General features: G+C 39.8%; 1 protein-coding gene across 1 annotated transcript in view; it reads left to right on the top strand.

Annotated features, from left to right (window-relative positions):
* CHM (CHM Rab escort protein) overlaps positions 1-20,254 on the top strand; it is a 55,486-nt gene that overhangs the window by 29,962 nt on the left and 5,270 nt on the right. The window contains exons 9-14 of the mRNA XM_071569402.1: positions 9,189-9,266; positions 13,637-13,741; positions 14,256-14,319; positions 14,994-15,090; positions 17,772-17,864; positions 19,936-20,102. Of these exons, the coding sequence (XP_071425503.1) occupies positions 9,189-9,266; positions 13,637-13,741; positions 14,256-14,319; positions 14,994-15,090; positions 17,772-17,864; positions 19,936-20,102 (604 nt within the window). The remainder of the gene's footprint in view (positions 1-9,188; positions 9,267-13,636; positions 13,742-14,255; positions 14,320-14,993; positions 15,091-17,771; positions 17,865-19,935; positions 20,103-20,254) is intronic.

Here is a 20,254-nt window from a genome sequence, read left to right as displayed (position 1 = left end):
CTCCGTGTGGGGTTTAATGTGGTAACCTGTAGGTCTGAAGGAAACATTAGCTCTGTTTAAAAAAAGCAGCATTGCCTGGTGAGGCCAGTTTGTCTGAGTGATTTATTTGTACATCAGTCCTGTAAATAGCAGTGCAGGGTCTTACCTGCTTTGTTTGTGGTGGACAAGTTCTGCTTTTTACACGTGTGCTGCTATTAAATTGTGTTTTGCAGCACGATGTGGTGCATTATCTTCCTGTCTTGTGTCTGTGATAGATTCTGTTTCTCTTCTCCAGAACAGTACTTAAATTAGTGCCAGAAGAATGGCCTGAGCAGCTTGAGTCTGTTTGGCTGTGTAGAGGATGGATGCAATTATATGGTGATAGAAACATTCTGGAATAATTGTACTCCCCTGAATAGAAGTGTTGTTGGTACTGGCTGTGGTCAATAGCCTGTCATCTGTTCCTTAAGCTGTGTTTATGTGGGGATTCAGAAAAATGTGGATCTGTGTAATTAGGTGGTTGGACAGACAATCTGGGAAAAAGAATTGTTTTTGGTAACTGCTCTGGATACAATCACGTTATAGAACTTGTGTTCGTGGATTTTATGGATGTCTTTCTGTCTTTGTAGGACTTCATGAGAGACCAGGTGTCTGTTTGTGACCAGGAGATGAAGAAATCAAAACATTATCTGAGCCATTATGTTAGTACAAGTTGGGCAGTTGGGCCTTCCTTGGCTTCAAATAGCTGGGAAAAAAAGTAAATTTACAATTAAAATTAGAATTTTAATTGCATTTCCCCCCCATAGGTTCTTCTCTTGCATTCTTGAAATCCCTTTGGCTTTGTTTTGTTTCACAGCCAGCACATGCAGGTTCTTGATCTGTAACAACAATATATTTCAAGCATTAGCCATAGTTCTGTCTAGAAGTATTATAAATATTCTTATCATAAAATCATTCCACGATGACAGGAGTTCTTCAGACGGCCTGAACTTCCTATTTCTGTCCATTGGTTGCTGCATTTTAAGGTTTTTTTGCTAAAACATAAGTCCTACAATGAAGATGGGATTTTAATAATTGCAGCAAATTAATCTGTCAAACCAAGAAATAATTATCCTTTTGGTTTGTATTACAAACATTCTGATACTAAATTTAAAAAAATTATTCTTTGGTTTTAAGTGAACAATTTAGGGGGCAATCAGAATATTTTCAGAGATTAATCCCAGTTTTTATCTGGTCTGCCCTCAGGATTATGTCCTGCTAAAAGTGAGCTGTCTCTGAAGAGCCCTGCTGGGAGCCGAGTGGAGACACCGAGCCCATAGATCACAGCCCAGGGCTGTTATCACCGGGTTATCAGGGGAAGGTGTCACCTGGGGGGTGATTTCTAACCACTGCTCTGTATTCTGTTTCAATGTGAGCCTCTTAAGCGCTGCTTTCAGGCAGTTGCACTGTGTGTTCTCATCAAGGCTACTGTTATAAATGCCACACATGCATATTGATGGCAACGAGGCAAAGGCGTTTGGAAGTCACATCCCTGCATCCCGATGGATCCTGCATAAACACCCTGGCACCTGAGTGAGTGAAAGCAGCACTCCTGCTTCAGTGGTGTAAGCAGCTCTGGTTTAGGAGAGAAAATGGAACTTTTATATCACTGTAATGCACAGCCCAACATGGCGAGATGCAGATGGGAGATTTCTGTCCCCGTAAATTGGAACAACAAAGGGCATTGGAAGCCTCGTGCTCTTCCAAGCAGCAAAACTTTACTGGCCTTTAACAGCTTCCTTTGCTTCAGACTTCCTGGCACAAATCTGTTTATTCCTTTATAATGATGTAGCAGCAGTTTGATGTTTAGCAAAAATTAATGTAGTAATATCTCATTCTTGAGGAAAATCAAAACAAACCTTTACATTTGATAAGGTAAATGTAACACACCAAGACATCAATATCTAAGGCAGCAGGGACAGCAAGATGTGGTTTGCAGTTTGCTGTTATTAACTTGTTTGTTGCAAATCTCTGACCCAGCTTTGCTTTGCCTGAAAAAGTGTCCCCGTATGAAAACAAGAACTTGGCATAACTGTAAAGTCTCAGTGATACAACATTTGGAACATTTTCTGTGATTTTGATGGGTTTTTCTGGTTGTAGAAAATATTAGGAAATGCTCCAAATATTTTCTGATTTAGAAGGTTAATGTGAAAATTGTCAGCTTTCAAATTTCTCTCTGTACCTGGGGGAAAAAAGATATTTTACTTAAATTCTAAAAGAGTAGTTGAATATGAGGCCATGGCTGCTGCTTCTTCTCCCAGGCACTCAGCAATAGGACAAGGGGGCACGATGGGCTCAAGCTCTGCCAGGGGAAATTGAAGTTGGAGAGCAGAAAAAAATTCTTTGCAGAGAGAGTGCTCAGACATTGGAATGGGCTGCCCAGAGAGGGGGTGGATTCCCCATCCCTGGAGGTTTTTCAGCTGAGCTTGGCCGTGGCACTGAGTGCCATGATCTGGTAAAGGGACTGGAGTTGGACCAAGGGTTGGACTTGATGATCTCGGAGGTCTTTTCTAACCCAATCCATTCTGTGATTCTGCATGTTTTACAGGGTTCCTCTTTGGAAACCTGAATCTCCTTCCTTTCCTCACAGGTTTTCAGAAGTGAAAACCTTTGGCATTTTTTACAGTTTTCAGGAGTGTTTGGAATGCTTTTTTCCAATAGTTAATTTTTCAATTGGACTCCCCCAAACATGCCTGTAGTTTTCAGTCTCCCTTGGAGGGAGATTGTTCCAGCTGTGACTCTCTGCCCCATGGGCAGGGCTGTCCCTGGGTGGCAGCTGGAGGTTGTGGCCTCCCCCTGGGGCCTTGGCTCCCTTTCCCACCGTGTATGTGTTGGGTGGGCTGTGTCACCCTCCTCAGCAGTTGCCACAGATCCCAGCTGAAGTTGGTAATTTTTGTCTCAGGGACAGTGACAGCCGTAATTCTGTGATGGAAGAGAGATCTGATTATGAAGTTCCATCTCTTTCACTCCCCATATTTACAGGAAGATTAAGAGTCCAGGCTGAGATAAGATGGATGGTGTGATTGATTTGGAAGGTTCCTGTGTATATGTAAAAATGAATAATCAGTTTTTACCCTCACATGTGCACTGTTATCTGCTGCAAATGTCAGACTTTGAGGTACTCTCAGTCCTTGAACATTCCCAGTTATGTCCCTGTTACAATCTCCAAGAAGGTTTTAGTGGTCTGAAATCGAGACCAGACTTCAGGAAACCTGACTGTAATAATCACTTAGGATTGATATATTAAAAATTGAGTACACCACCTTTCCAGTTAACTCCCTGCATGAGTGTCAGGACTTTACATGTAACCAAAATACACAAGTTTTCTCTTTGTTAATTGTATGATTTGGCATATTAATGAGAAATTCAAACAGTGTTCATTCCTTGTGCAGTCAGGTGTGAGGATTTGAGTCTCAGCACGTGTGTAATTCTGTGCAAGTGTCAAACAATCACAGGTGATCTAAAAAGCATAGGCTGCACATGAGATATGTTTAGTCCTCCATTTTATTTTCATATTTATATGTCTCTTACCACTTATAATTATTCCATATCTTTGGACCTGCAGATGTAACTGAAATTACTGAGAACTTGTCACTATTCCCTGGTTTGCACTAAAATACTGAGTACACAAGTAGCTGTAGTGCTCTGTTCTCTTCATTGTTTTCCCTTGCATTTCAGGGAAATTATAAAACTTCATCTGTGGTTTGGCTTCTGAAGACAAACCTGGTGTACTTCTGCTCACTTTGTTGGCAGATGGATGTGAAATGGGCAAGTGTAGTCAGCAGGATTGTTTGTAGGATCAGTTGTTTGTTTTTCCCTCTAAGGAGAAACTCTTGCTTGGGATAAACATGAGGGAAGTGAGATAATCCATCATTCTGAGACCTGTTCACCAGTGATGGATGGATAGATTGGTAAAGTAACTCAATAATCTTCATTTTTTTCAGGTTATTCACAGATCAGTGAGCCTTGTCGTTAATAAAGCTATGGAATGCTTTTTTGTCCTTGCCCACATTATTCCTCTGAATTTGACAGGAAAAGACTTTTAATTTGGAAATAACCTTTGCTGTGAAATGCATTAAGTGTATGAAAGTTGGAAAATACCTTCCCATTTTAGATTTTTTCTTTCTTTTCAGTCAGTATCAATTTTTTGTTTAAAAAATTATTTACAACTGTGAGAGCTTTTCTGCTTCTTGTTGTTTCACTGACCAGAAATACAGGAGTTTATACCCAGTGAAGGCCTTCAGCCAATAGAGTGTATCATGTGGGATGCTCTGGGTCATATGGATCTTGTCCAAGAATTTTGGTTTCACATCCCTAACTAGTCAGGGAAACATTTCCAGTCAGGAAATTAGAATTACATTGTCCTGCTCTGGTTCTTGATCATTCTTGGTTCATTTTAAAAACATATTTGGAATCTAAAAGCACAAAATAAAAATGTTAATGTGAGATGATATTTCAGGAATTAATAATGAAGAATATAATAAGATGAAGGGACTACATGCAATACATTATTTGGTATTGCCTCTTAGGAGCCCCTTAGCAAGAAAATTCCTCTCTGGGTGTGTGGGGATGTGCAGGGCTGACTGACAAGGTCTTGCTGAGAATTATGACTGAGACACAGGGATATGTTACAGCATTGCCAGGAGAGCTGTGGAAATGACATGACTTTATTATTGGAGCAAATCCGAGATGTGAAGAGAAATTGCATTCAGCAAAGTCCTTTTTCATTAAACTGGAAGGCAGAGAAAGGCTCCCAGAACATGATGGAATTAGTAAAACAGCCCTTGAGTTTCTTTGAGGGTTAAGAGAACTTGAATTTTTATGTCTTTTCTGGAGGCAGAGAGCACACAAATGGACTTTGGAGATGAGCTAATGCTCAGTGACTGGTTCCTGGAGATGGTGGTGTGCCCCTGCCCTGCAGTCCTGCTGTCCCACAGGGCACAGTGTTCGTTGTGTCTCTGCAGCTGCACGACCTTCCCTGGGGGATCCTGAGCAGGGAATTATTGGGGCAGGTCCCTCCTTCCTCCTCCCACAGACACGAGTCTGGGCACTGGCTTTGTGGTGCCTCACAGTGCAGGAGGAACTGGACTCTTAAATTCTGTTTTCCTTTTCCCCTCTCCAGCTCTGTGGTGATTGCTCACAATTCTCACAGTGTTTGAAACAGAATTTCTGGGGCTCTTACTAAATACTTGAACATGTTGCCTGATGAGTTCTCACCTCACTTACATATAAATCATCTGGGTTTTGAGTTTAGCATCCCTGAGGATGATGCTTAACCTAGATTCATTAAAAAGCAGTGTTAATTGCAATATCCTTACCAAAATTTAGGGTTGATAATGTGGTAATTTTAAGAAACAGCACTTGTGCATTGTTATTATGGATACTGACAATTTTGACAAAATTTTGTGGCTCTGGATCTACTTTCGACCCAGTCTCAAATTCTTCACCTGAAATTCTGCATTTTTGCTGACAGTTGCCTCATATTCCATCATATCAGTCATTATCTTTGAACAGTGTCTGGATTTACTTTGCAGTTCCTGGAACACAGTAAATTTATTCTCAAACAGAGCTTATTAATTCCCCTTTTTGCTCCAACAAGTGACAATATGTTTGTCCTAACAGATTTATGGGAGTTTTTTTAATGGGACTTTTTCTGACCTAGACAAATTTTCCTAATTCTTTGTGACTTACAACTGTTCACTAAAGTTCTTCTGCAGCCCCACAGTGGTAGCACTTCAGGGCTCCTGAAACCAGGATTTCTGTTCTGTGGTTGTCTTGGATGCAGAGGATGGGAATTGCTCTCATAGTTGGACACCTGTGAGGAGAACAGCTAAAAATGTGTGTAATTACAGACATTTCTGTGCTGTTCATGACTTTTAAGTGCATTATTAGATAAATGGCCTCATTTTATTCTCAGAATGTACTCATGGATACAATGAAGCTGCTTTTCCACCACTCTTGGCCTCTCTAAACTTTTCTTCAAGAGTTATTAAAACATGTCTCTTTTATTACCAGCACGCTGCTAATAGTGCAGTTCCTTAAACTACTAACAGTTCAAGTGGGAAGAGAACTTAAATATGGGCTTATTTTTGACAACAGAATTTCCTCAGGTTTTAGAAACAGCCTAATAAATCTGCAGTGTCATGAGGTGAGACTCAAGTCTAGGAACACAGAAATGTGTGATGAATTATGATTTTATTGTCTTGCCCATTAACATTTGAGTTTGGGAAAACAGGACTGAGCCTGTAAAAGCAGCAGTGGCAAACCCCAAAACTTGCACATCCTAATAGGAACTCAGATGTTAAAACTCTTGAAATAGCTCTACTTGAGTGCAATTTGGCCATTCAGATACCAGGAACAATAAATACTAATCCTTGCCAGACTCTGATGAAATTGGCTTAAATTACCCTTATTTTGTAATTATGGAAAAATGTGCAGAGAGTCTGATGCATATTGGGGTCAGTGATAAGGAGATGGAGTTTTGTGCCTCTGTGTTGGAAGATTAACCATCTATTTTTTTAGCTGAGCCATTTTATGCATTAAATTTGTGTATATTCTATTTGTTAATGTTTTTAGAACACACAGCAATAGTGGAGGAAATGCTGATGTTTGAGGGGCCTGCCAGGAAACACAGGATTCAACCTGAGAACCAGGTCACGGCTGGCTCTGTGTGTGAAAATAAATTGAAAGAGGACAATTCATTAATTCAGCACTTGGCATGTTCTCCTTTGATCTTTCTCCAAAGCTTGCTGTGCTGGACATGCAGCATTCAGCTGTAAGGAGAGAAGCAAATAATTTCTACTGTAGAAAACTACAGATAGAGAGAAGAACAGTCAGTTTTTTAATTCATTACTCAAAGAATTTCAGGAAGGAGAAGACAGATGATGTACTAGAAATACAAACCTTTTATTTGGTGTAAAACTGTGATCCAGTTCTCCAATCCTTTTCTGTAGTTTCAGAGTGATCTAAGGGTAAGTCTGTAATTTCAGTGTGTTTGTGGTATCTGTGTTGGAAATGGAGATGTCAGAGATACATTCTATTTTTGTTGAATTAATATCAGAGAGCATTACATCAAAGCAGTAAACTCCTCTTGTATCAACAGATGCAGCAACCCTGAAGCCTATTTTCTCTCTTGTTACATTAGTGTTTAATTAAAGAAAACAACTAGTTGGAGGCAGTTACTTTCTGTGGAATGTAATGAAGATTTATTTTGTAAGTGACCTTCACTGTATTAGCTGAATCAGTAATCAGTAAAATTAATAGAATAATCAAATTATATACAAACTCATAAATCACGGTGAATATGCTGTCAAAAACTCAGCTTTTAATATGTCCTATTGTTTCAGAGCCATATTAAAAATTGCAACTGCTGAGTCCTGCCTTGATGGGGCCTGAAATGGCATTTAAAGGCTGTGGATGATGGAGGGCTACCAGGCCAGGAATTTTCACAACTCTTAATTTAGCTGTAATGTGATTTGATGTCAGCAGGGCAGGGTTGGAGCTGAGTACAGTGTTGTTGCCATCTTTCAGCAAAACTTGAATTATTGGTGTAGGCAGTCGCCAGTTAATTAGAGTGATATCAGTTTATACGTCTGTCATTTGGGGTTAATGGTATCAAAGAGTTGCCTTGTACCTCAAGTACAGTCAGACCATCTTGAATAGCCCATTGTATGGAAGTCACATTAGCACAATGATTTTACTTTGTCATAAATTATTGGGGTACCTTTTAGTTTAATAATTCAATTTCTGTGTTTAAATAATTTTGGCAAGTTCTTCCTGATTGTGTCATTTTTCATGCCAGCTTGTTTTAATAGATATTTTGGCTCCTTGTAATTGTTTAACAACACAATCAAAATTCCTTTCCATTTTTATTTAAAAAGAGAAGTTTTCTGCTGGCCTTCTATGAAAACAGGTCATGCCCTCCTCCACTGGAGAGAAGGCTACTCTTGGAAATAATTAATTCACATTTTTGCGCAGCCAAGCAGCAAAGTTCTTTCAAAGCACACTGGAAAAATCAAATGCATATATCAAAAAGCCCCTGGCTGTGGTTGAAGTCAAAGGAAAGATGTAGTTTAATGTTTTTAACTAAGGAATCTTAGTTATAATTAAGTTAATAGCACTGTTTTTATATACAACACATGAAATAAATCCATCTGAGTTGGTTGAGAGATCCTGGTATCTGCTTTGTCAGGCAAGAAGCCATTGATTGCAGCATTAGAGATAATCAGCCCGTAGCTCAAGGCTCTCTGAGTTCTTCAGTGCATGTTTAACCTTTGTGTCATCTCCAGCAGTGTCCAGACAGCCAGGGCTGGATGCAGAGGGGGTCGTTCTGCTGCTTTGCCTGTGGGACTGATCGGGGTGTTCGGTGTGGGCAGTGCCTGTGGGGTGCCCACAGCCCCGTGGGCTGATCCTGCTCCCAGCTGGGCTGGGTCAGTCCTGCAGCTTGGAGGGCTGTGGTGCTGCCTGCCCATCAACTGTCCCATTGGAGAGTGGAGTGACAGAATTAACTCCATGTCGGAAGTCAGGTTTGAAAAGTGAAAGGTGTTTTTCAAGTTCATCATCTGTGAAGAGATACCAGAATCTTTGACTTCAAAATCATAGAATCAGAGTGGTCTGGGTTGGAAGGGACTTTAACAACACCCAGTGCCACCCCTGCCATGGACAGGGAGACCTCCCACCAGCCCAGGTGGCTCCAAGCCCTGTCCAACCTGGTCTTGGACACTCCCAGGGATGGGGCAGCCACAGCTTCTCTGCCCGACCTGTGCCAGGGCCTGCCCACCCTCCCAGCCAGGAATTCCTTCCCAATATCTCTTCTAACCGTTTCCTCATTCTCCTGTATCCTGTCCCTCCCTCCCTTGTTCCAAGTCCTTTCCCAGCTCTCCTGGAGCCCCTCCAGCCCTGGCAGGGGCTCTCAGGTCTCCCTGGATCCTTCTCCAGGTGGCCCCCCAGCTGTCCCAGCCTGGCTCCAGCCCAGAGGGGCTCCAGCCCTGTGGTACCTCTGTGACCTCCTCCACACTCATTCCAACAGGTCCTTGTCTTCCCTGTGTTGGGGCCCATCATGTCAGTGAATCCGCACTCCCAGAGTGCCCAGAGCCCTGCCTGGCTGTGGCACAGCTTGGGCACAGTTGGCTGTGCTGGGCCTGACCCTGTTTTTCCCTGTTTTTTCCCAGGCTGTGTGCCGTGTTCGGGGGGATCTACTGCCTTCGGCACCCCGTGCGCTGCCTGGTGGTGGACAGAGCCTCGGGAAGGTAAGGCTGGCACAGGAACCTCCTGGGCACACAAAAAGCAGGTGAAAAATGTGGGGAGTCAATCTGAAAAAAAATGATTCTTCAAAGATCCTCCTTGGTATTAATAACACATCAACCTTGATTAAAAGTAATTTGTGTATAGGTCCTCCAGAACAAGGAAAGTGGGTCTAGAATATAGAAACTAAATTAATTTCCCTGTGATATTACTGCAGCTCCTGATCACCCAAGCTTGGAAGACAAATCATTTCGGCTGCCGGGGGGCTGGTGATGAGTGATGTTAGTTTTCCTTGTGGCCTTACCTACTCTAATTGATTTTCATCAGATGACAACAAAGCCCTCTGTTATTGCATTTTTAAAAATGGAGCTCACCTAAAGACTCATCAGATTAATCTTTGCTGATAATGCATGTCACTCCAAGAGAAAAGACTTTAATGAGTTTTTAGGTAGATTGTTGTCATAAACTATGCTGCCCTCTTATCCCAGAATAAATTCTTTTACAACAATATCAGGCCTGTAGGCAGGTTGAAAGTTGAGCTAAGAAAAATCAGCCCAGAGTTTTTCCAGTAGTGGCATTTTTCACACCTCTGTAAATTGTTATGTTTCTGTTACTCACATTCCATCAGTTACTGGTCTAACTGCAGGATAATCTGTCTTAAGAGTCTGTTTTCAGCTTAGCTTCTATAATTAAAAATTTCAAGATGTTCTGTAGAAAATCTGGAAAATTAAGTTAGAAAGTATGTAGTAACATTTTATTAGGAAAAGCTGTTAGTTAAATGATGGGGGGGATGTGCTTACTTTGCAGCTGCACTGCAGGTTGGATTCCTTGGGCTGCATTTGTCAGGACATGGGCAAGTAGGAGCTGTTTCCCCTGAAACTGTAGAAACAGCAGATTTTATCTTTCTGTCAGTCTCTGGAGATTCTGGAGTTCATTGGATGGCTTTAGACTCTGAGATGCAAATGAGATAGTATTTCTTCCTCTGTGTTGTTCTGAATGCATCATTCATATGCAAATGAAGCCATGCCCCTTTCAGAAACTCTGTAGTTTATTTTAATACCAATATTTGAACTGTTACTGTAGGAAGCTTTATTTCCCAATAGTGTTTAACTAGTTCTTGCTCTTTCAGAGGGGCAAAGCTTAGATTTGTTAGCAACAGCCAGCCGCCCCTCTGTGCAGATCCTGACTGGTCAGTGGTGCTGTTTGCCCCAGTTTCCAGCTGCTTTTGCACATTCTGGAGACCTTTGAAATTAATGTTTTCTTTATAAGCTTATATGTGTTTCAAAAAAGGTGGAGTGCTGCTTTTCCATTAACCTGTTTTTATGTTTTGAACTGCTGAGTTCCCCAGGGTTCAACATGGGTTCCCAGTGTCTTTTCTTAGCCTATTATGCTGCTTTCCTAGTTCACTTATGACATTTTAAAATTATAGATTTTTGAGAAGCAGAGTTGTTGAAATACTTTTAAAAGACTTTGCCAGACTTTCACTGGGCTTTGAATAATGCCACGATCTGATGGTGAAGTGAAGAACGACACATCCAAGATCACTGTTTCCTTCTGTTATCTCCTCCTTCACATTGTCTCTTTCCTCACTGTGTATTCCCTCCCTGCACCAGCTTGTCTTTCCACTTGGCTTTGGGCTTCAGTGTTTTGCCTAATAAAAATCAGCTATCAAGTTGTTAATGAGGCTATTTATGAGTTACTGAGCTTTTGAGTCAACAGACCATTAATAGTAATTGGTAATAGGCAAATTCATATCTGGTTGTCAGTACAGCTGGCTCGGTACTCCAGAGGCAGCTTCCCTTGGTTACAAATGGAGAAATCCGGTCCCATTGTGCAGGATTCATTTCAGAGCATCTCCCACAGCCTTCCAGGCTTCACCCCTGCCTTAATGCAGTTATTTTTTCACTATTTTTAGTATTCTTTGTTTAGTACCTGTAAGGAAAATTTATACTTCCATCTCCAGCCTTAGTTTTCCTCTCAAACTTTAGCATTTCAAGTCCCTAAATATCACCAAAGTTAATCCTTTCTAGACATGGCTAAAATTGCTTTTTCATATTCCTACCCATATCTGTACATACAGAGAACAGTAGATTTCACCCCCAATTCTACAAGTATTTTTATCATTTTCCTGTAGTCCTTTTTATAGTTGATGAAAAAAAGATTGAGGGAAGACAGAGTGAGAGTGTAGAAACTTTTAGACATCACTATTTTAAGGTTTTGGCAATGGAGTTGAAAATGCCTATTTTTTCTGTATTATACCAGGTCTGCTGTTTTAATAGGTTTGCAGAACATCCTGTGTTATTGGTAGAACTCTGATGTTCTGTTGGAAAATAAAAACCACATCCTATTTCTGAGGTTGAAGGAAAAGCACAGTGACTGCTTGAATCATAATTTTGTTCATGTTTTCCTGTGTGTTTATTGTATCTCACTTTTGGGGTACTTACAATAAAATTCCATAACAATGGTAAGAATTTTCTGTTGATCACCTCCACATATGTTTCCAATTACATAATTCTGCCTCAAAATGGGAGAGGGATGAAAAATGGCCATTTATACATCTGTAATAAAAAGCTGCAGCAAACACAGAGCATTTGCATGTCTCTGAAATACTGCACTGGGCCCTGGCAGTGCTGCTGAGTCCATCTCAAGGATGTCGCCCTTAGTCCATTAGTTTGGATAATGAGCCCTATAAAGTACATTTATAACTCGTGGCACTGCAAGGAGATGGATTCTAATTTTCATCCTTTTATCTCGACACATTGAAAGAAGGTCAATGGAGGGTTTGGGATGATTCATTGTCGCAACACATATCAGATGACAGAGACCTGATAATGTCAGTGCAGGAGTGTTTGCTGGGCTGGGGAGCAGCACTTGAAAGAAATTCTCTCAGCATCACCCTTTGAAGTGAAGTGGGACTGAAATTAAAAGCACTGTCTCTCTCTCTCAGTTTAAAATCTTATCACACTTATGACCTGATGCTATTCCTGAACAAAGGAGAGGAAACAACACTTAGCAGGAAAATAAAGAGTGTCGTTGCTTTTGCTGGCTTTGAGTGATGCAACATGACATTTAATCAACCTTTCCCCTCTGATAATGTTTGGGGGGTGGCAGGGAAATTGTTCCATAAACAATAAGAAAGGTTATAATTAGAAATGAACTGCAGCAGCTCCACTTCCTTGTTTATTTGCAGTATTCAAATGAGAGCTGGAGAATAAAATCACTGAAATTAATAGTAAGGAAAAACTTCTTAAAGTTGCAAGAGAAACACATGTTGAATAGAATTTGAAACTCTGAAAAATATTACATGTTCAAACAGTGCTTGTACCACTGGACTTTTAGTTACTGTTTCCAAGGTACCTGTTGAATTTAAATACAGGAATATGTGTAACATGTGCTGGTTTGAGTCCTGTATGTTAAATTGATTGAAACATTGATAAGGTAATTCAGAAGAATAATTTAGAAAAAGAAGAAAAAAAGATAAGTAAAGCTAATTTGCTGTATTTATTTATACAGTAAATGTTCTGATAGAGTAGGTGAGAACTCAAATCATGGATATAGGAGTCAGTAGTAGAATTTGCTTTAGTGAATATCTGTGTGCAGCCTCTTTTTTCTTTGTCTCACATGTATGATTTAGTTTCGTGTGTCATATGTAAATCTGAAATTTGTTCTTCATGAGAATTTTCCCCTTTAAAACCTGAAATTTGTATTCTCATTTAAGCTCACTGAATTGCTGAATTTCTGTGGTTTGCATTTCTGTGGAGAACATTTGTGGTGTTCTTAAAACAACATGACTTTGTGTGTAACTTTAATTAGAGATAAAGGGTATATTTAGTCACAAATACAGCAACTCAGAAAAGTTCTCTTGGAACAGTCTGATGCACTCACTTGTCAGGGATTTTTCCTTCCATCTCTTAAGGTAATTTGCCTTTTAATTAGTGAAATACTATTGTCAAAATAACTTTGTCTTTGGTAATGGTTGCTCACAGGGACAGAAACCCCCCACCCCGTGATAGGGTGGTACCTACAAATAATTCCCAGTATTACTTTTCCAGGTATTTGAGGTAAGAAATGTCCAACCAAATGCCAGTGTTGTCAGCTTGTATTTAGTTAAAGTGACCAGTTTATTAAATTTGTGATATCATTATCAATATTGGCATTGCATGTGAAAAACTGTATCTACCAGGCAGAATGTCTGAGTGTAGGATTTAGTTATCAATTCATTGGATTCTTTCAGGGTTCACATGTAGGAGAAATATGGAGCTAAATTAATTGAAAGATACAAAGGTTATGCTGTATTACTCAATTTCAAAATCTTATGCATGCTTTTGTAGCTTGTATTGACATTTCTTATTATGGTTTGGGTTTTTTTGAACAGGTGCAAAGCTATTGTGGATCACTTTGGACAAAGAATAAGTGCCAACTATTTTATTGTGGAAGACAGTTACCTGCCCGAGGGCACCTGCACAAATGTGTGTTACAGGTATGGAACAGCTGGGCATGCACTGCCTTCAAACCATGGATCAAATAGTAGCAAAGCTGTAGTGCAGTGAGTGCAGTGCAGGGATAATCCTGGCCCTGGAGGAGCAGGAGCTGCACCTCAGGATCTCCTGGTGCGTTTCCCCTTGATCCCAAGTGTCCTGGCCTTGGAACACCAAAGGCCTGTAACATGCTGCTGCTAATCTTGGTCAAATGGACAAAAGATTTTTCTTTGAAATCACAAGAATTTTCAAGCCTTTTTATCCAACTGCACTGACTCATTTACTCATCATCTAGTTTGGCCCTTGAAAATACTGCATTAATTCCAGATGTGTTCCTACTTCAGCAACAGGCAGTGATCCCACTAAGAATCATAGTAATAAAGTTTATGTGGTGAAATAGCCTTGGTATTACCAAAGCTTTGATTCCAAATCACTAGTTCTTACATTTTTGTTTTATTTTTACATAATTACATTTTTATATAATTATTTTTACATCATTGCTGTATTTAATTGTAGGCAGATCTCCAGAGCAGTGCTCATCACAGATCAGTCTCTGCTGAACACAGACTCAGAGCAGCAGGTACATCCAATTCTGTATCACTTGTCTTTATGTATTAATTGCTGGTAGGAATTAACTCATGGTTTTGTTTCTGCTTGAATCCAGCCCTTTAGTCAGCTCTCTCTGCTGGTAATTGTTTAATTTGTTGTAGTCTCTATGAAACTGTTGCAAATTTTAGTTTAGTTCAATTCCTTGGGTTTTCATGTTTGGCTCACACTATAATAAACCTTGGTTGTAACAATGCCAAGGTCAGGGGTTCAATCCCCTGTGTGGGTTGTTGACTTAAGAGTTGGACTCGATGATCCTTGTGGGTCCCTTCCAGCTCAGAATAGTCTGTGTGTGTGTGCAATTAAGGTAGTTTATTTTGCTTGCTTTGTAATAAACTGTTACCTTACATTAGTATTCTGTTAACTGATAATTATTTATCTTGCCTAACTTTGTTCCAAGTTCCTTTTTTCCCCACATTCTCTTTTCCTTTGGAAGTGCTGACTGTACACTGCCAGATCCCTCCTTATATGTTTCTGCCTTGTCAGTCTCTGCAGTCCTTAATGTTAAAGGATCTTATTCAGTGTTCTCTGGTACCACAAAACCAGAAACCCAGACTGTGTGTGCAGTTATTGTTCTCCTTTATGGGGAATGGTTCTGTTCCTCCTCCCCAGCCATCTCCCTTGCCCTGAGCTGTTCTCTGTCCCCAGGTGTCGCTCCTGGCGGTGCCCCCCGTGGCTCTGGGCAGGCCCGCAGTGTGTGCTGTGGAGTTGTGCTCCTCCACCATGACCTGCATGAAGGACACCTGTAAGTACGGGGGGTTCTGCCCTGGGCTCTGCAGCCACACTGAACAGGATACACTGGGAGCTTTTTGTCTCCTGGAAGTGTTGGTGGGATGGGATTATGTCCCATTATGAACACAAGTGAGGAGTGTGTCATGAGCAAAACTATAAGAACTCTTTTAAGAGCTTCGTTACTGTCACCTGCTGCATTAGATTCTTTAATTCTAAAAATTTCAGATCACCTTTTCAAAAGGGCCATTCCAGTATTTCCACTCCCAATTTTCTGCTTTAGGACTCTGTTGGTATTTTATGTAAACTTGAAATAAGTGAGCAATAAAATGTTCTCCCTGGGTATTTATTTTTCTTTCTAATTTCTTCTGCTGAATTCTATTAAATAGATGACCAATTTGGGACACTTGTGGAAGATGAGTAGAGTTAGAGGTTACCTGTTGCTTTTTAACAAAAAATAAGTAGCTGTGATAATAACCAATTTATTTTACTATTACATGGGCTTGAGATCAGTTCTTTGCATATGAAAAAAGAGTGAACTAAATGATGAAGTCATTCAAAGTTATATTTACTACTTAAATAATAGTAAAAAAATTATAAGCCTGTAATTAAGAACTTAGTACTATAAAGCATATTGTTGATAAATATCCCTTAAATAGCTGATTTCTTTTTATTTAAGGGTTCACTAAATATATCTAGCAGGAAGTAAAACTTAAAAAGGATTGATGTTCAATAGATATAAATTACTACTTTCTTGAGAATTTTTATGGTACTGAAATATTGAGGTTTCTGTTATTTACTTTTCTCCATAAATTCCTTTCATTTCATAAGAGAAGGTACTGCCTTCCTTAATGAAATTTGTCTTCATGTATTGAAATAATGAAGTTCTTTATTAGGTATAGCTGAGTTCCAGCTATGGGACATATTTCATAATTTTTTAAAAAACTTTTACATCATTATCTGTAAATGGGTTTTAACCTGACTGATTTCTCCTTGGAACAATTATTTAAGATGAGTATACAAATACATCTACTCTTTGATCACACTGCATAAATGACAGGCACATCATCTGTGTTGCCACTTGAGTGGAACCAAACTCCTTCACTTGCCCTAAAAATGGAGACTGTAATGATGAAATCATGAACTGAACTCATCGTTCTTCTGCCTGGAGGAATTACCTGAAGACAAATGTTGGCAACCACTGTAACTAATGCAGTTATACCTGAGTAAATCAAGTGTAATCAAAATATCTACTGATGACTGGGGCTCAGTCATAACCTTAAAGATAATAAAAAAGGTTTTATAGAAAGTAAATGATGTGAACTTTAGTGATATATAGCTGGGTGTTTTTGAGGGGAAAATAGATTGTATCCCATAGTTTGGGATTGTAAACATCTCATTAAGGTTACAGGGAGGCTTTCATTATCACCACCTGTTTCCTTTTGCCTTTTTTAGTGCATATTCCTTTGAGGCAGAAGGTTTGGTTTGGGTTGGAAAAAAAAATGAATATTAATGTTTTGACTGTAGACTGTGTGCAAACTGAAGGAAGGGGAACATGAAGGGTTAAATTTCTGTTCCTCATGGAGCCAGTGTCAAAGTGGGCAAGAAAGCATTCAAGATCTGTGTGATGTACTGGAAAATAATGACAACAAATACAGCCAGGCTTCAGAGGGAAAAGAGAAAAATGTCATCTGGATTTCAAATAATACAGAGCTCTGCATTGCTATTGAATGGATCAGAAATGTACAGCAATGAAGAAGAAATTAATCAAGTCAAACTTTGTACAGAGTTATGTTAAATTTCTTCATGACTCTCTGGTGGATACTTCTGTGCTGAGAAGTTTCCCGTAGCAAATGAGTCTGCTAAGGTGGTTTTATGAAAAGATGAGGCTTTGAAATACCTGAATGGATGGCTGTAAAATGAGGTGGGATAAAGTAGCAGAGCAGCTGGTTCTGTATCTGAACAGAAAAGAGCTCAGGGGCTGCATCAAGTGAATATCTTTCTTAGAGAGTCCACAATTTCATGAGTTTTCAAAGCAGAGGAATTAAAGGAAGAGTTTAGCAACTTTATTTTCATGAGAACAGGAATATTAGCAAGAATCTAAATATCAAATCTGCCTGATTCAAGCCAAACAGAGCTGTCCCAAATAATGCAGCTGCAGTGGGGTGGATTGGCCAGTGCTCTCAGGTGAGTTTTGACTGTGCAGTTCCACAAAGGTGCTCCTGTGGTCCAGAACTTTCCACGCCATCATTTCCCAGTGTGGGTTTGCAGAGATTTCTGACACACACAGAGCACGTTTGACATCCAGTGCTTGAAATCCATCTTGGGAATGATCAGAAACCCTTGCTGGCCCACACAGCCTAACTCAGCCTCCCCCAGACACCCAGCTGGGGTTTTCCCCACCTAAGAAGGTGGTGGATAAATAAAATGTTGCAGAGCTTTTTTGTTATGTTGTGCCAGGGATTCCAGAGTTCATAAGGCACGTGGCTGAAGGGAGTTAGAGAAGAATTCTGAGATGTTTGAAGAAAATTCCTCTGTGTGCTGCATAAACACTGTATTTCCATAATACAGCACTTCCCTGGGTCAAAGAAAGTGATTTATATCAAGAACTGTGATCTCTAAAAGCCTTTTAAAAATTGTAAATGCTATTTGTCTGTGCGTTGGTGGTTGTAATTAGTTTGTGTTCTCTTTTAACAGATTTAGTGCATTTAACCTGTCCATCAACTCAAACTGCAAGGGAAGATTTAGAGCCAGTTGTACAGAAGTTATTCAACCTAAATGCAGAAAAAGGTAAGGATAAATAATTAAGGTATTATTTTGCATAAGTGCAATTTACCCTTGTAACTAAAATACCTGTTAGTATGAATATGGTGAGCTGCTCTTGAGCTGTCAGCATTTCACAGCAAAGGGATTTATCTGGACAGTGAGATTGGTCAGACAGATGTTGTTGTATCCCATGCTCTGATGTTCCAAGTTACTACAACATGGATGTATTTTATAATATTTACAGTTGGTTTTCTTACAACATGTAGAGCACAGGTGAGAGAAAACTTTTAGACTGAGCAGTTAAAACACTTCTGATGTTGCTGTTTGTTAATTTTTCAAGCCTGTTTGTTAATTTTTCCAGCCTTTAACATTTAACTTCTATCTGAAATTTTCAAGGCAGTGCCACGTGTTTCAAAGGCTCTGTGAAGAGAAGATCAGCTTCCAGTTTAGTGTCTTCTAATCATTTGGGGAGGGGGAGCATTAATCTTAATGTTTAAAGTGATCCAGTTTTGAAATGATAGATTGTTTAGAACCTGAGTGAAATTCCTCTGCAGAAACTGTGTGATCACAGGGGTCCTCAGGTGCACTGAGGCACTGCAAAGCTAGTTTTCCCTGACACATAGGCCTTTTTATCATCAGGATGAGGTAGTGGTCGTATTTTAATTAAAATGTCAGAACAAATACTGTTGGAGTTATTGAAAATGAATCACCAGATAAAGTGAGCACTGGGCCATGGCAGGTCAAAGAGGCAAAGTCACCTGGAGAAGAGGACTCCATTCATTTTCCTGCCTAAATGAGGAAGAAGTAACTTTTATGAGCAATGTGAACTTTTAAATATATTAAAGAGCATCTTGCCCTGCATTAAGGCTGAGGCTTTCACAGGCTGATGAGTTTAATTTATATTTCAAACTGTTCAGTATGGGTAGCACCTATTTTTTTTCAACTATTTGACAGTTATAAAAAGATACTGAAGGAATAGCATAGATTTATCTCCTTTCTAATTCAACTGCTTTAAAATACTGTTTTGAATGCTGTTGTTATCTGGAAGTTTCTTGCTTGGAAAGAAGTAAATCTCACAAGGTCTTTTTTTGCAAGCTTCATTTACTTCAGAGGAGGTAAAAGACCACAAAGGGGCCAGCAAATATGCCAAACAAATAGTATCTATTAAGCTGAGGATCTGTGTTGTGTGTCCCTGCATTGCATTCTGCCTGCTCAGGAGTGACCTTCATCTCCCCAGAGGGTTTTCTCCTCTGTGCACAGGGTTGGTTGTAGGAATGTGCAGAGTAACTGCAGGAAGGGACAGCTTGGGAACGACTAAGTTGTAATTCAGGATCATTTTGTATTCATGATGAGTATTGTAGCACAGTGTAAGGCCTCAGTAATTACAGATAAATACAAATTAGTCAGTTATTTTCATTTAGCAGCACTTTCACAGTTTGGAGATTGGACATACTGCATGTCACACATCTCAAATGTAGAACTTGTGGGGATTGGTAATTCTTTATCAAAATTCTTTATATTCTTCAGTTAATTTGGGGGTAATGTATTATTTGTGTTTTAGGGGTTTTTAAAATTTATTTATAAACCATGAATATCAGTTTATCTCCTTAGGTTGTCTTGAACACACTCAGTCTTAAAGCACACAAGGGAGAAGAGTTCCTGTACAAAGATAAACCAGTAAATGGCAGGGGAGGAAAAATTACACGTCCAAAATGCCAAGCTGGCACTGCCTGGGGAGGGCTCTTTCAGCCCCTCGTGTGCTCTGGGAGTTTATGCACAGTGAGGCAGAGGAATGTGAAGTGGAAGGGGTTAAATTTAGACCAAGCTCCTTGGGAGGAGGCTGGTAGGGGATAACTGGTTCCTGTGTGGCATGGTGTGTACAGAGTACAGTCTGCATGCCCATGGCTGGAAAGGAAAAGTGTGATGAAAGAGGATCTCAGGAACAAGTGGGAAGTAAAATAATTGTCTTTTTGAAGAAAAAAAATACTTTATTACAGTAATTCCATGTTAAAAACTGACTTTAGTATGCTGGATTATATATTCACCTCATCACACAAGAATGCTGATTACTGCAAACACTTCTTTTCTTTTTCAGAGACTGAAAATGAAGAGCTGGAGAAACCTAGAGTGCTCTGGGCAGTCTACTTCAACATGAGAGATTCTTCAGGAGTCGAGAAAAATTCCTACAATGGCTTACCCTCAAATGTTTATGTCTGTTCTGGGCCAGACTCTGCTTTAGGAAACGACTGTGCTGTCAAACAGGTTGGGCACATCACAGTTGTGGGTGCAGAACTTCAGTTTTAAAATACCTAAATCTGAGTTATTCTGCCTTTGCAGAAATATAGATGGTAACTCCCCAAAATTATAAAACTAGGTAGATGGAGAGATTGGGAAATAGCCACTGTCTCTCACAG

Source organism: Pithys albifrons, chromosome 14 (assembly GCF_047495875.1).
Source record: "Pithys albifrons albifrons isolate INPA30051 chromosome 14, PitAlb_v1, whole genome shotgun sequence".
Lineage (NCBI taxonomy): Eukaryota > Metazoa > Chordata > Aves > Passeriformes > Thamnophilidae > Pithys > Pithys albifrons.
Note: the sequence above shows the minus strand (reverse complement) of the source record. Positions and strands in the feature narration are given on the sequence as shown.